Source organism: Hydra vulgaris, chromosome 09 (genome assembly GCF_038396675.1).
Source record: "Hydra vulgaris chromosome 09, alternate assembly HydraT2T_AEP".
Taxonomy (NCBI): domain Eukaryota; kingdom Metazoa; phylum Cnidaria; class Hydrozoa; order Anthoathecata; family Hydridae; genus Hydra; species Hydra vulgaris.
In genome coordinates, this window is record NC_088928.1 from 15,194,838 (window position 1) to 15,212,359 (window position 17,522).

At 27.9% G+C, this 17,522-nt stretch overlaps 1 protein-coding gene across 1 annotated transcript; it reads left to right on the top strand.

The window, feature by feature from the left end:
* The first annotated feature begins 4,608 nt into the window (after positions 1-4,608).
* On the top strand, positions 4,609-16,993 carry LOC105845841 (tyrosinase-like protein). The gene is made up of 8 exons (XM_065806590.1): positions 4,609-4,912; positions 10,945-10,995; positions 11,496-11,694; positions 11,805-12,100; positions 12,915-13,221; positions 13,457-13,672; positions 13,888-14,117; positions 16,722-16,993. The coding sequence occupies exons 1-8, from the start codon at positions 4,609-4,611 to the stop codon at positions 16,991-16,993; spliced, it is 1,875 nt and encodes a 624-aa protein (XP_065662662.1).
* Positions 16,994-17,522: the final 529 nt, after the last annotated feature.

Genomic DNA, 17,522 nt, shown 5'->3' on the forward strand with positions numbered 1-17,522 from the left:
GGCTAAAACATATAAAAGGCTAATGAACCAAAGACAATAAAACTATAAGTAATCAAGATTCAATTGTCATGGTATGTGTTGTTGTTTTTTTAACGCAAAATGGCCTTAGTTGCATTATAGCCTTAATGGTTTAGTTAATAGTAAAAAGTTATGCTAATCGTAGTAAAATGAACTTTCTCATAACAAGATTTTACGTTTGAAGAACCATTAAATATTGAAACTATTGATTTTTTTCATTTTTCCAGAGTTAAAAATATTTGCTTGTTCTTCATTTGTATTTAACATAAAATAAAGTTATGATATGATGATTACTATATAATTTCTCAAATTTTGTCGTTTTATTTAACATTAAATACTATCAATATATTTTGGAACCAATTATAGAACACAATAACCAGTATTTTGTTCAGGTTAACAAAAATATATTTAACAAAAATGTGTTATATACTCTTGATATTGTTAACATGAATTTGTATGTCTGCAATTTTTCTTGTTTTACTCTTTACCCGTTATTTTCCATTAAGGTGTGGTACATTATGGTGTGGTACCTTAAGGTGTGGTTCATTAAGGTGTGGTACATTAAGGTGTGGTACATTAAGGTGTGGTATATTAAGGTGTGGTACATAAAGATGTAATACATTAGGAGATTATCAAACTTAAAATACTTTTATAAGTTTATGCGTGGGTAATTATAGCAAAGCTCTTAAAAGAAATTAGGCATTGTTTTCTTAATTTTTTTTTTCTCATCTTTTTTGCAAGAAAGATAATAGTATTGAGGGTAACTTGGTGTTAAAAAATAATTCCAAATTATTATTATTCTTTTGTCACTACCAGATAAAATTTAAAACTATATTGGTAAATCTATCTTTGAAGAATTATAGCATAGACAAATTTCACCATCGGTTTTTAAACAATTTTTTTCTTGTTATTCTTAGAGTTATAAAAACTAACGTTAAGATCTTTACTGATGGGTAAGGAATTTTACACAGAATATTGAAAAGAATAAAAATATTACCAATTTACGCAAGACGTTATGCCTGTTGTTTTGAAAAATGTTTATTGTTTTCTCCCAAAAAAACTTTCTATCATCACTCTTTCTAGATGATTTTAAAGATGAACGAGATAGAGCAATTAGGCTAATATTAAAATGATGAGACAATACCCCAGTCTCATAAAGAACTTATCAATATGATTGAATGCAAACAGGACTATCCCGAAGAGGTCTTCCTCGGGGGTGGGGGGGGAGTGTTGTACGTATTTTTTGTCTACTAGAGACACCAAAAAAAAAAAAGGCTATCAATATTTACAATTTGCCAACTATAGTTCAAAACTTGCCTAATGTGCTAACTCAAATGCATATATATGACAGCTTTGGGGGGGGGGGGGGACACCCCCGACACCCCCCGTCGGGACGGCTCTGAATGCAAACCAGATCCCATAGAGCTTGACTGCAACTTTCCATTACATATTCAGTCTGTTGAGAGTGTTGTAAAGCTCGTTTTTAAAAATTCAAACAAACCCTTTTCTTTACAAAGTAGGACATAGTTTAGCATAAGCTCTCGATAGGCAAGGAGAAAGTTTAATCTAAAAAATCTAAAAAAGATTATGATGCATAAATATTTATTGTTTTTTAACTTTTTCAACATCTCATATTTTATAATGCATAGTATTTTAAAAAAGTTATACTACTAATAGATAAAAAGTACACACTTGTTTTTTAAGTTTTAAGTCAGTGATGGATTGATGTTTAGCGTTGTAGGGGAGGGGGCTACGGGAATAAGTAAGGGGCGATAGGGTTTGGGGGTGGCACATTAATTCCCAGAAAAAATTTTTTCCAAAAATCGCACTTGTGATAAATATACTTTTTTGACTCTTTTATATGTCTTTTATCATAATTATTATGTACGTCAAAGACACTAAACAATCTAAAATTTGAGTTTGCTCACCCAACGGGCACAGACGTTCGTAGGACGTCTTACAGACGCCACAAATCCGTAGGACGTCCTAAAGATGTCCATCGGACGTTCTGTGAACGCTGGCTAAGTTTACTTTGATTAACAATTGTTGTTAAAAAAAAGTAATAAATATTTAATATTATTGCAATGGTTCGGTTATTTAAAAAGATTTTTACCCTATACTTATTAATGTAAGCAAGCATTAAGAAAGGAATTTACTTTCCTGCTTTATAAAAATAGATTATAAAAAAAATTTCTGCGAGATTTCATTTCCAGCGGGTACAGAACGTGCATTGAACGTCTTAAAATGTTGTACGGACTTGTGACGTCTATAAGACTTGAATATGCGTCTTATGGATTATCCATATATTATGCTACGCTAAGTTTCACTAATAAACAAAATAAGATCAAAAGTTTTCCCTTAAAGAGCCTCAAGTTACGTAAAAATCAAAATAGCTCATCAAGTTTATTAAAAACTACCGCGTAAAAGAGCTTAAGATCTTACCACTTTTTTTAAAATATGTTTAGCGTTGCGTAATTTATAAACATTCTCCTACCAACCTCTGTACCCGCTGCACAGTGGGTCAGATCTCAAAAAAGCTGGTCAAAAAGGAAAAAAGATAAGTATTGACACGGTATTTTTGGACTATCATGTTGGCTATAGTGATGTTGGGACTACTTAATGCCAGCTGTGCAGAAGATCAGCTGTTCATTTTGTGCGATATAATGCAGGTCGAACGCGGCAGTCCTTTGTCTGTCGTGTTTGCAACCGTTAAAGCTAAAAAATTGTATTTTCTTCAAGGATAAATATTTTTGTTGTGTGCACGTGAAATAAATATTTTCAAAATGGAATTCGTTTCACGAGGTCTGTACTAATTAAAAAATAAAAAATATTATTATTAGGTCATTAATTGTAAATGTTTTTTTTTATAATTAACTTAGTACAGAAAAATGTTTTATAAAATCGTTACGAATTCCACGACGTTCCACTTTCATTTAGATTGTGGTTGTACGTATGTAGTATTATTTTTGAAATTTAACATTTAAATTCACCTACTAGTACCAACTCCACTTTTAAGCCATCTTTTATATGACAGTTGCAAAATGCCGTTATTGAGACATCTTGAAAAATGAAAGTAAAATTATTTAATTATGAGCTACATTTGTACAATTTTAATTAGAATCGATGTCTAGAAGCATTATAAAGAATATTAAAAGTAGAAAAGGGCATGAACAACGCTTTCTTCTACGCAGTGAGATAAATAACTTAGAAAAAGACAATGATCGTCACACGCACCGCCACACAGTGATTATCATTTTCCAATCTTCAAGATATGATTGCATTCCCTTTTTTTTTTCTTGTTTCATATTTTAAACTGAATACTTGGTTATTTTTTTAATGACATAATTAATATCAAGAAATATTTTTCATTAAAAAAGTTACTAACTTCATAATTAAATTAAGAAAAAATTACATATAAATCAAAACACATTGTACATACTCTGTGCAGATGTTTTTTAACGCTTTTAAGTATTTAATAAATGAATTAATAAATAAAAAATACATGCATAAATAATGCATAAATTGATAATTAAAATAAAAATTGCATTTATATTGCATTAAAAGTATTTATATAGTAATTTATATTTATTTATACAGTAGTATAAATATATTATTACAGTAATTTATATGTAATTAATACAGTAATTTAAATCTTCAAGTCATATTCTTTTTATAGACGATATATGGATAGAATTCATTTAAATTACTGTATAATACATTATACATTTTTATTAAAATAAAAATTTCAAAATAAATAAGTTTGTTTAAAATTTGGTTGCCGTATACGGACTTTCGAAATAAGACTTATTACAAAGGAATATTTTGCAAACGATTTGGAAATGGATAGAACTCATTTAAATGACGGTATAAATACAATTATATATTTTATTAAAATAAAAAGTTAAAAACTTAACTAAATATTGAGTAAATAAATTTTAAATAAGTATAAGATTTTTTAAATTCAGGTTTATTAGATCCACTGGTTGCTGAATATGAACTTTCGAAGAAAGAGATCTTCATTATAACAAAAGAATATTTTGCAAATGATTTGCAAGTGATCATAGAACATTTGGAGAAGTCATTGACAGAAAAGATTGGATATGCAATTTTAATTCCCGACGACATGAGACCTACTATTTCTGTTTTAATGACAAAGTTTAGAATCAAATATAAGGAAGCAGCTCAACGACAAGATTACTTTTTCAAAAAGAACGAAAACTGGTTAAAAACTTCAGTAAATTTTCAGATTGATGCAAAACGTGTAACTGTAAATAAATCAACGGGTCGGCTCACCGGAAATTTTGAAACTTTATCTGATAGGTCCAAAAGAAGGAGGGCTAAAGAGATGCGTACGAAGTTCAATCCTGCCGAACTATCGTTCGCTACGCAAATGAGTCTTCGATCTTCAGGGCATTCAGACGCTGCTAAGATTGTGAATGACGTTGCACTGTCAAGTCTATTCAAGGCAACAAAATACAAAGAAGGCTTGCAACTATAATTATTATTGCCAGCCTTTTATGATGCAAATGAAGCTCTAGTACTTCTATTTTTTTTTATTCTTTAAAAGTCATTTTATAAAGCATTTATAAAATGACTTTTGAAGATTCGAATATATCAGATGCAAATTTATTTTTTACTTCGCTTGTTCCATCGCAATTTGTAGGTGTAAATCTAGAAACAAAAGAAGAAAATCTCTTATGGAGTAATTCGAAGCCATCTTCAACCCTCTTTTGCAGACCTCTGAAATTGCAATTTACAAAAGAAACCGAGGAAACTATTTTAAATGAGAAAACGCATTTTGACAAACAGATCGAAAAACTCCAACCATTAAAAACAACCATTCGTATGAAAAATGTTTTCATTCAATACAGTTTAAGTATGACCATGTTAGATGGTAAACTATGCAATGCTATCACCAACACAAAATCTGCGCTACGGTATTATCTCTGCCAGGCAACTTCCAAGCAATTTAATAACATTGATCAAGTTTTAAAAAGACCGGTAACCCCTGATTATCTACAGTACGGACTGTCAACTCTACACGCCTGGATTGATATTTTGAATGCTGTATTCATTTGAGATACAAAAAAAATACGAAAAATTGGCAAGCGCGTAAACAAGAAGACAAACAGGAAAAAGCAACAATGAAAGCTAGCATCCAAAAAGCTTTCAAACAACAACTTGAAATTTTAGTCGACATGCCAAAGCAAGGGTTGGGAAGTACGAACAACGGAAACACCGCTCGACGTTTCTTTGAAAACACTCAAACGTCATCTTTGATAATTGGTGTTTCCGAAGAATTAATTCACCGTTTTCATATAATTTTGCAAACAGTTTCGAGTGGACATGAAATCGACGTTGAAAATTTTTGAGGTTACGCCTTAGCAACTGCAAGACACTTTATCAAAGAATAATCCTGGTACAACATGCCATCATCAGTACGTAGATTGCTGATCCACGGACCAGACATTATTTCTTCGGCCATTTTACCCATTGGTCAACTGTCCGAGGATGCTCAAGAATCAACCAATAAGTTAATAAAGCAATATCACTTGGGCTTTTCTCGAAAGTTTTCAAGAGGTAAGACTATGGAAGACGTGTTCAGATAAAGATTAAAAAGAACCAAAATGATTGTAACTGAAACATGTTTTTTTTTCTATATTTAACACCATCTTCCATCATTAGATCCATTTTTTAGCATTTATGGACACATTGGATCCACCATTTTGTTTTTTAATTTTTTTTTGTCAAATTTTTAATTTATGGCCTGAAAGAACCCTTAAAATCCATTTATGAACAATTTAAACAATTTTTTATCATTTATGTCTGCCATATTGGATCCGCCATTTTTTTTTTTTTTTTTTTTTTTTAAGCGAATTCTTAATTAGTAACCTTAAAACATATTTGCCATGAAATTTCAGACAAATCAATCCACGTTTTCATATTTTGACCAGCTTTTTCAATATCTGACCCACTGTGCGCTGTGTTGAAGCAAAATATATATTAATAATTCAAAGTCAATGCTCTTAGCAAGCTCACTTTTGCTTAAAATTACTGCCAATTTAGAAAGACATTTTTTCAACATTTCACAAAAACGCCAGCTTTTTACAAAAGCATGATAAATAGTGTGTTGTACAATCCCCTTTATAAGACTGTGAGTGGTTAAATTACGTGGAATTGCAAAGATGTACGCAAAATAGCATTTAAAGCATAAAATCAATGCTTTATTGGCTAACATTTAAGGTCAAAGACCATGTTAAAAAGAAAAATTTGAATTTAAAAAAACTTATTTATACATCCGAGGCCGTTCGAATGAGTTTTTAAAACAAGATTTGATTAATTTGGAATTCATTTTAACTTAAATCACAGACAATCTTGCAAAACCGATTGCTAATTTATCAATTGCAAGTTTGCTAATTATATATTCTTACAAAACGAGCCATATATTTTTTAACTGTAAAAGTTGCAGATTTTTTTGATTTATAGAAAAATTATTTTTTACTTTTCAGAAACAAAAACTTTTTATTTAGTTTTATATTTAGTTTTTAAGTTTTAAACGACATTAAACGTAGTTGACGAATGGTGCAGAAAATGGAATTAGCAGGTTAAAAAGCAGGTGGGGAATCGACTAGGACTAGCTAGCAATAATTGTAGTGATAAAGATGGTGATTTGGTTACATGGATTAATAGCTACATAAAGCTACAATAGCTACATAAGTTAGCGACTAGCGAAAACTCGTAACATTAAAAACAGCAATTTGTTCACGAGGTTCCCAAACTAAAAAAGCTAGCGATTAGCTTGAAAAAATTTAGCAAAAGCAAGAAGTACTTACTTCTATTTGTACCTTACTATACTGTTATTACTAGTATTATTACTGTTATTATCATTGTTATTATCATTTATTGTTATTATTGCAAATAATCATCGTAAATACTTAGTGTAGACGGGTTTTTAATCCAACTCTACACAACACTCGTTATTTCAAATTAACGCCTGATTTTTCTTTATGTGGTGACTAGCTACAATGATACGATATGTAGCTAACGACATATTGTAGTAATATCCAGAGTAGATAATGTCGCCTGGTGAAAAAGTAACTTTCTGCAGAAAGTCCGACTTTTTAGGGAAGGCGGAACTCCGGCCGGATTCGGTTACATTATATTCATTCCGGTTATCACTGAAATACAATTTTTCAGGCTGGAGTTTATTTTTTACCTTTTGTTTTAAGATGTGACATGGACTGTGTAAATTAAATCAAAAAATTATTGTCCTACAGGGCAATGAAGAATTATAGGTAAATCTAGGCCAAAAATACAAATTTTTAAACAAACACAATGTAATTTTATTTTCAATAATCAATTATGTAAGGGTTTCTGAAAATTTAGTAATATTCTGGTGCGAAAAGAGTTGCTATCTAGTTTTGGGCAACAAACTAGCTCTTTTTTCATCAAAAATTTTACCTGAAATGAGGATAGTCTCATTTTAAATGTTACTTAAATTTCAGATAGTTAAAATGCCTATTACAGTAAATATTTCAATTTTAATCTAAATGGAAAAAATAAAAAGTTAAGAAATAATTTTAAATATAAATAATATGCAGGTTCAAACTTTCAATACATACATTTATAAAAACAAATAAAAACAACATATTATATTTAAATGAACCAAGAATCAATTAATAAATTAAGTTATATATAGAATGTAGGTTATAAATGTATATTATATGGCCACGATGATGAGGTGCAGGCTTTTACTTTAATTTTGAAGTTAAAAAATAATATAAATGTAATTCTTGTTCCGGCAGAAATTTTAGCCGGAACTTTATTGACAATTCCGGCAATTCGGAATTTTCATGTAATTAAATTGTTAGATTTTGATCAAAGTTTTTTTGAAAAAGTCGAAATCCTAAATTATTTATTTTATCATTTTAAATGACATTATAATCTTATTTTTAATACTTACATATTGTAAAATAGTATCTATTAATATTCATTAAAAATTTAACCTCGTTGTATTTCGACCTCGTTGTATTTCGCTAATAGTTTTGTTAAACTGCAACAACAACAGCAACAACAACAACAAAAACAACAACAACAGCTACAATAATAACAGCAACAATAAAATTCACGATCTATAAAACGTTAAAAAGTATTGACTTCTTACTTTTAAACGTTTAAAATGTTTAAAAATTGTAAATTGAAAAAGTATTTAAAATTGCCCCCCTTACGACATAGTCTGGATCCGCCTTTGTATCAGTTGATATATGTTTACTCTACTGCGCTTTCTCCTAATTATTTCAGTTAAAGTGTGTACAATGAACTGTAACTACAACTATGTATGATCCCTTCATTTTGAAAGTGGCACAAAGTAACCTTTTCAAAAAAATCAATTTACTGACAACAATGATTAAAATGTAACGGTATCTCTTCATTTGTGGAATAATTTTAAAAAAATTTTTCCACGTATGAAAAAATTTAGTTATATTTGTAAAATTTTTACAAATAAAAAGATACTGTTATATCGTAAACATTGGTATCAATAAGTTGATTTTTTTAAAAAGGTGACTTATGCCATTTTCGAAATAAACGGCTCATATGTTATGTCTTAATGCGTATTTTTCGTCATTGAACTCTGTGTCAACCAAATCAATCAAATCAAATGTATTTTGAAATAGATTTTACATTTCATGGAATATTTACATATAGTACAAGTACTAATTTTAAGTAAACACCATAATGAAAAACTAAGGAAATAAGTGTGGCAAGACCATACAAAAGATTTCTCAAATTTTAAAATCTTATAAATGTATAAATATGCATTGATTCACGTATTATTAGAAACTTTAAAATATATAAAGCAATAAATAAGTATAATTTTAAAAAAAGAACAATTGTAGAAAAAATGGTAATTCTACTTCAGGTAGACTTTGTGACATACAATTGTAGGAAAAAAGTTAATTCTACCTTATTCGGTAGACTTTGTGACATACAGTTGTAGAAAAAATGGTAGTTCTACCTCATAAGGTAGACTTTGTGACATACAGTTGTAGAAAAAAAAGTAATTTTACCTCATAAGGTAGATTTTGTAACAAACAATGAGCTTTGATTAAGAATCGTTTCTGAATATTTTTATTTAATGTTAATTTTGTTTGTTGCAACCATACAGAATGTTGTAAAAATTCTCTCGTCAAAAGTTTGTTGTTTTTATAGTTCACTTTTTTTATAATTCTGACCCTCTCATTTTTTAAAAATCCCATTTACTTAGACCGTCATCAGACCTAAAATAATGCTAATATTTAAACCGTTTTAACATAAACCTTATTAAAAACTGTTAAATGGTAATCCAGAGATGACGTCAATATGAATAATTCTGTTATTTTTAAAGTTTCACTAAAAGTGTTTTCCAACTGTTGCCCCATAGCTTATAAGCCTATATAGCTTATAGCCTTTTCACGGTTTAAAAATATTGCGAACTGTTTTATTTTTTGAAATGTTTAATATTCCGACTCTCTCGTTTATAAGGATTCCGTTGTTTATTAAATTTTACAGGCGAGAGTAAAAATTTATTTGTTATACTTCGAACTGAACAGCACAGACTTTCATCAGAAGTAAAATAGTGCTAAAATAAAAGCCGTTTCAGCATAAAGTTTATACAATTGGTCCATTTAGCATCTTACTCCACATAAAGCTTAAACATTCGTAAACAAGTTATCAGAAAAGGGTATTTTAAAAAAAGCAAAAATTCTTATCACTTGTTGTGAATGACGTCGAAGACGTCATTCACAACAAGTGATAAGAGTTATTTTAATTCTTATTACTTGTGATTTTGATTTTCACTTAATTTTGTTTAGTTTTATTTGTTCATGCGCTGAACAAACTTTTTTTTATAGTTTTTTCGTTTGTTTTTTTGTTTTTCGCAGGGAACCTTGTGTCAGGCGCTAAGGGAAACAACTTTGTTTGCGTGAAAATTCGCTTGCTAGAAATTTTTTCCGCAGTCGACAAATTTGATTAAAAATTTATTTTCTGTCAATTTAGTTTAAAATTATTTTAAACAACCTACTTGCAACTAGGAAGTGGTAAGCCAAACATGAAAGTTATGAAAATTCCTGGTTTCTTATTGTGTGTCGAAGATGACATATATTATTTTAAGATCTACGGAAGTAACTATAACGTGGGCGAAAACAACTTTTAAAAAGGCTATAAAGTAACATAATTCTCCATACTTTTTGAATAATTTTTAAAAAATAATATTATTTTGCTGTTGAAGTCAGAAACTTAAAAATATAAACATGACCTTGCGTAATTTTATTATGTTAATTGTATTTATTTTCGTGAATGGAAAAGAAAGAAGTAAGTTAATTTTGTTAAATACTTCTTACAGACAATTTATTTTTAATGAAATAAACATTTACGCAAGTATCACAAAAGATACGGAGGTAGCACAATAAATTAAAAAAACTTAACCTTTTGTTTTAACTTAGAAGTAATCTTTTTAAAACGCAAAAATCGTTTTAAATATATATATATATATATATATATATATATATATATATATATATATATATATATATATATATCTATATATATATATATATGTATATTTTGTTTGTGTATTTTACAAATAGAGTGCTCAATGTTCTTAAAGAACAGAGCAATAATAAATTAGTAAAAACACTTATCTAACTTTTATCTTCTACTCGGAGTTTCACCATTGCTGGATCATCAGGAAGAGTTACTAAATCTCAAAAAAAATTCAATTTATAGAAAAAAATATTTTACAAGAAGTTATAAATTATTATAAAAAATTATAAAAAATTATAAAAAATTATAAAAATTATTATAATAGTAATTAAAAATTTTTTATAATAATTTATAACTTCCTGGAAAATATATTTTTCTATAAATTGAATTTTTTTTGAGATTTAGTAACTCTTCCTGATGATCCAGCAATGGTGAAACTTCAAGTCGAAGATAAAAGTTAGATAAGTGTTTTTTACCAATTTATATATATATATATATATATATATATATATATATATATATATATATATATATATATATATATATATATATACATTAAAAACTGAGCAGGCCTCGAATAAGGTTGTTAATAACTATTCGATAAATATAAGTTTAGTTAAAATTAGCAATTTTGTATAACTCAATAACATTTTGTCTTCTCTTTTTGGGTTTGGGAAGAAGGAGGAACAAGTTTTAGAACTTTTGTTGTTCTCAGACTCCGATCTTTGCATTTTTTTGCAAAGTATTATCTTGAAGTATTACCTCAAACAGTAAAAAGCTGCAGCAGTCCATGGACTGATACAAGGGGTGGTATTAGCTAATAGATTATCATCCGACTTTTTTAATTTTGTTTTAGCTATGTTTTTACTTATTTTATAATCTTATTATTCATTTAATTTCTTTAGGTTTTTATTTTTTATTTTTTTATTTATTTTCGTTGTTATTAATTTCTTTAGGTAAAGTTCGTACAAATATTTTGATTATAAGTGACGTTGCCTCAAACAATAAAGACCTTGCAATAAGACTTATTGAAGAGGCTTTGCAACAAATTTCTCTTGCTGATTACCATGTTAGCTTTCACTCTACAAATGGGATATCACATAGCTTGTACGAGTTTCAAACAAGAAAGTGTTTAATGGAAAAAATTAAACAAGAGTGAGATTTTTTATCTAAAACTGTTATAATGATTTACAAAATGTAATGTTTAAAATTATTATAATGTTTAAACTTTAGGTCATCCTTTTTTTTTTTTTTTTGTCGTGTAGAAAGCTTCTAAAGCAAAAGACGCTTTTGTCTGTATTGGAAAAGAGTATAAAAGATCTTGGAGGGTTTTCTTATGAAAAAAGCATAATGCTAATTATTGCAGATACAAATTTTTTTCTTTCAAGTGACAACCTTAAAAGTGAGAAATTTAAAAGATTATTTAAGAAAGTATTTCGCATTTGCTGGATCAATCTTAACAGCTTTGCAAAAGAAGTTAAATCAACTCAAAAAAACTCTATCTTAGAAATTCGTGGTCGTTCAATTGCAAAGATACTGCCACTACTGTCATTTTTAAAAGGTTTATTTGTTTAATAAATATTATCATTGTTGATTATATTGAAATAGGCACAAATTGTTCTCAGATACATGTTATCGGTATATATATATATATGTATGTATATATATATATATATATATATATATATATATATATATATATATATATATATATATATATTTAAACTTGAAATATGGTTTTAACTGATATAAATTAAAAGATGTGTCAACCAGTAAACAAAAAAGAAACTCTAATAAATCTTATCGTCTCAAAATGTTATATCTTAAAAATAATTTCAAAAAATGCACAAATGCAAAATTTTATATATAAAATTTATAAGCACTTGAGGACTTTCAAAAAATCATCAGTAATGCTTCTTTTGATATTGTTACAAAATTACAATCTACAAAAAAAAATGTAAATTATGCATTGTTATCATGAGCAACTATTGTAATAGATAACTTTGTATTTAAGGACAGGAAACATTAATTAAGGTGAGTCATGCTTTTGATTGTTCAAATGCTTGTCATATAATGATAAAAAAAACATTGTTATATTTTCCATTTAGAGTCTTTTTAAAGAATCATCAGCTGTTTTATTAGCACTATTTTGCTAATAACTTTAAAATTTAAATTTTGAGTAAGTACAATTTTTTGAAATTATTTTTAATATAGAAAATTTTGAGACAATAAGGTTAATCGGAGTTTTTTTGTGTTTATTTACTGGTTTGACAACTTTTTCGATTTTATATTTCGATTATTTAAAGTATGTAATTTTGAAAATTTTTACATCGACTAATAAAAAAAATTGTTTTTAAATATATTTTTGTATCTAGCAAACTTAAAAAGTTGCCGAAATCACATAAATGAATCTCAGTTCACTGTTAAGCACAATCTATTTGTTTATGATGAGTGTCGACGACAATGTGAATGCTTTAATGGGAAAATGATCAATTGCAAACGAGTTCGAAAAGAATTTTCTTCAATGAATTTAAATGACAGAAGGCTGTACATACACTCATTAAAAGAACTCTCAACTGATCCTAAATACAAAGATCTCTTTGACAATTATTCTAATCTTCATGAAGTTAACTTCTTTCGAGGTCTTCACGAAAGTAACCAATTTCTTCCCTGGCATAGAAAGTATATAAAATAATAGTTAACAAATAATACATTCTGTTATTAGGGAAATTCAAATACACCCAGCACACATGTGGCATTATAAAAGCATTTTTTGAATGTTTTTCAAAAAAAACTTATTTGAAAAGAATGCCTATAAAACATCTTTTAGATACTACCTGTTTGCTGAAATAGTATCATATACGTATAAATGATATGACAATATACATGCATAATAATAAGCTTTGTTTTTGCATAGGTATCTTTTGGGTTATGAAAACCTACTCCGATTAATTGATTGCAGTATTACCGTACCGGTTTGGAATTGGGCTTACTTTTCAGAAATAGCATGGAATCAAGCTTCTGATTATCACATGTGGGATGAAGATGGAGGGTTTGGTGGAGATGGTAACGCTAAAAAAGGATTTTGTGTCGACAACGGCGAATTTCAAGTCGGAAAATGGAAACCGTTAAGGTAAGTTTGAACTACTTTTTATAAATAAATAAATTTAAAATCAGATATTTTCTGATTTTTGAAACTTAAAAAAAGTCAAAAATTGTAGTCAATCAGATTAGCTGTACCTAACTAAAATCCGTCATATAAAAGCAGATAATAAGATAATAACCAAGTAAAAAATAACTTCATTTTGTATACAAGACAATAATTTTATCACATATTATTACGTTTAGATATTCATCAGACATTTCTATTAGAACATGTAGAATTAATGACATAATTGATGAGAAATGCTTAAATACTACAGAAATATCTGCTTTCAAATCATGCTTACGCCGGAGATTTCATGGCAAACTTCCAGAATATGATATAGTATTGAAAATGATAGATAGTGTTGAAGATTTATTGTCATTTGAATTATTGACAAGATCGTACTGGCACAGCCTTCTCCATAATATAATTGGTGAGTTAAAGTTTAAGTTGCTGTTGTTTTGAAGTTTTTTTAACGTTTGTATCAAAAAATGCGTCTATAATATTATTTTGAAAAACATTAAAAAAGTGTCAAAACTGCATAAGTACGTACAGAGTTATAATGGCTAAAAGCTAGGCTAAAACTTAATAAACTTCTTATTAAAAAAACTGTTTTTAATTTTTTTAATTTTGTAACTAATCTTCAACATTTATGCATTATCGCTATCTATGACCTCTTGCCAACTCTTAGGCAAAAAACAAATATCAATGCATGAAAATTTTCTCGTCGCCAAATTTTTCTTTTTGCAATATGTTGCTTTATAATAGGAAATAATAATAACTTACGGGCGTTAAGTTAAGTGATTGAATAAGTAACACTCATTTTGGCAAATAATTTGTATATTTCCCATTACACAATGTTACGTACGTTCCACTAAACTGAATGCTGCATCATTTTTGGTGGAAGTTTGACTTTGGAAGATGGTCTGCTTGTTCATTCTAGGTCAAGCTACTGGCGTTAACTGATGACATGGTCAAATAAATTGAACGTAAGGTTCGAAAAAAAGAGGTTTGTATATATATATATATATATATATATATATATATATATATATATATATATATATATATATATATACATACATATATAATATATATATTTATACATATATAATATGTCTATATATACATATAGACATATATATACAGCGCCGCCGAAAGGGGTAAAGGACAGTTTGTCTCGGGCGGCAAATATCCAAGGGGCGCCAAATGAAAAGAAGATACCGAAAAAAAAAAAAGGTCCTTCATCTATAATATACGGAAATTTTGATAAATAAGGGCGCCAATCAGGGTTGCCGTTCCAGGCGGCGTGACGGCTCTCGGCGGCCCTGTATATATATATATATATATATATATATATATATATATATATATATATATATATATATATATATATATATATATTACTGGCGTCTTTAAAAAGTTTCTTTGTAGAGCAAAACACCTCCCAAAAACACCTGTCACAAGAAATTGATCATAGATACATTTTTAAAAAACGGCTATTACAAAAGTAATCTTATAAGAATAACCAAAAACTATTTAGACCGCGTTTCAAAAAATACTACATCTTAACAATTAAATAAGTTTGTTAAACTACCTTGGATACCTATTATTGGCCCTAAACTCCGAAGAGAATTTAGAAAATAAAGCATCAGAGTTATATTTACTTCACCTCCCATTTAAATAACATACTATGCAACAACAAAACAAAACTACCATCGAACTCGAAGCCGGGTGTTTACGAGCTTAAATGTTCATGCGTAAGTATATATATTGGTGAGACCAAAAAGAAAATCATTTTAAGAAGTGCGGAACACCAAAGAGCCTGTAAAAATAAAAAATGGTCGAGTTCAGGAACATTCTAGAACATTCTAGAACATGCCATGGAACATTCTAGAACATGCCGTGGTACTTTTGATTGGCTGAATCCTAAAGCCTTGGCAGTCTTTCCAGAATACAGGATTAGAAAAGTTCTTGCTTTATCTATCTCCAGAGAATCCCTGGAGATAAATAAAGCAAGAATTTGACACGAGATAGGTATTGGGCAAAATGTTCTAAATAGAGATGACGGGGATAATGTGAAAACAAAAAACTTGGGGACCAATTTTGATAAAAATTTAACTGACGTCACTATTATATTATTTGATTAGTTTTTATATTTTACGCTTTTTAATGTCTTCTTTTTTAAAATGGTTGGTTTTATCTTGTTTTGTAACGTTTTTTCATTACTTGATGACGCTGACTACAATAGGTCAACGAAATACGAATAGGTCAACGAAATACGAATAGGTCAACGAATAGGTCAACTGCGGCCGTGGCGCAGTGGTTAGAGCGCTTGCTTTGTAAGCAAGAGATCCAGGTTCAAAACGAGCCTTGGACATATTTTCGCGTCACGGTAAGGAAGGAGGCGTGAACTTTCTCGTTAAATGCACATCCGCGGTGCTCTGTGACAAGACCGTTAGGTCTTCTTGGGGCACCTAAATAACAGTATAAAAAAAAAAAAAAAGAAATATCGTTAATATATTATTATATCTAAAATATATTTAAAAAATAGTTATACGCTGCCTTTTTTATTAAAATCAATTTATATATTTACAAACATATCTTATAACAAGAAATGACTTTTAAAGATATATATGTTATTATTATTATTATTATTGTTATTACTATTATTATTTTATAAACATCAATAAATACGAATTTCTCTCCATACTAAATTTGTTTTTTAAAAGAAGTTTTCGCTGGATTGTTGTAACCAGCGTCTTCAGCTTAAAAGTTTTTTAAAACTTTATTTGAAAAAAAAAAAGTTAAAAAAAAATAGTATATATATATATACATATATATATATATATATATATATATATATATATATATATATATATATATATATATATATATATATATATATATATATATATATATATATATATATATATATATATATATATATATATATATATGTATATATATATATATATATGTATATATATATATATATATTTATATATATATATACATATATATATTTGTTTTTTAGGAGGTTATATGGAAACAACATATGCTTCATTTGCTCCAGAGTTTTGGTCTCATCATGCGATGTTAGACGCTGCTTGGTATTTTTGGCAACAAAAAGACAAACAACGTATGGCACAAAAATTTCCTGGCACTAATAATACTCTTCTTGGATTCCAACCTCCTGAACTTCGTAATAATTATATTAATTCTAAATCATTAGGCGGATGTGGAATACAAGTGGCATACGAACAAAAATCTATTCTTCCAATAAAATTACGAATTTCAAATAAATGATTATATATATATATATATATATATATATATATATATATATATATATATATATATATATATTTATATATATATATATATATATATATATATATATATATATATATATATATATATATATATATATATATATATACATATATTTAAGTTTTCTTATCTTTTCCTTATTTCTGTACTTTCATTTTGATTATCATGTTTCAATACCTTTTCATTTCGGTACCTATAGTATAATAAAACAATTTATATAAAACATTATCATAAGCAAACAAAAGTAGCGTTTTTTCTGTGCAATTTAACATTCGTCGTTGTTGTTGTTCTTAATCATAGTTTTACGATAAAAGATTTCTTACTAGAATAAACTTACAGTTTTCTAATAAAAAAATTTATTATATAGCAAAGATACTTGATTTGAAATACAAATTTTTACAAAATCCATTTTTAAAATTATTTCATTCACTACTCTCGGTTAAATACTGCGAGTTAAATACTCCGTTAAATACTAGCTTACTATTGGCTGGTTAAAAGAAAAACG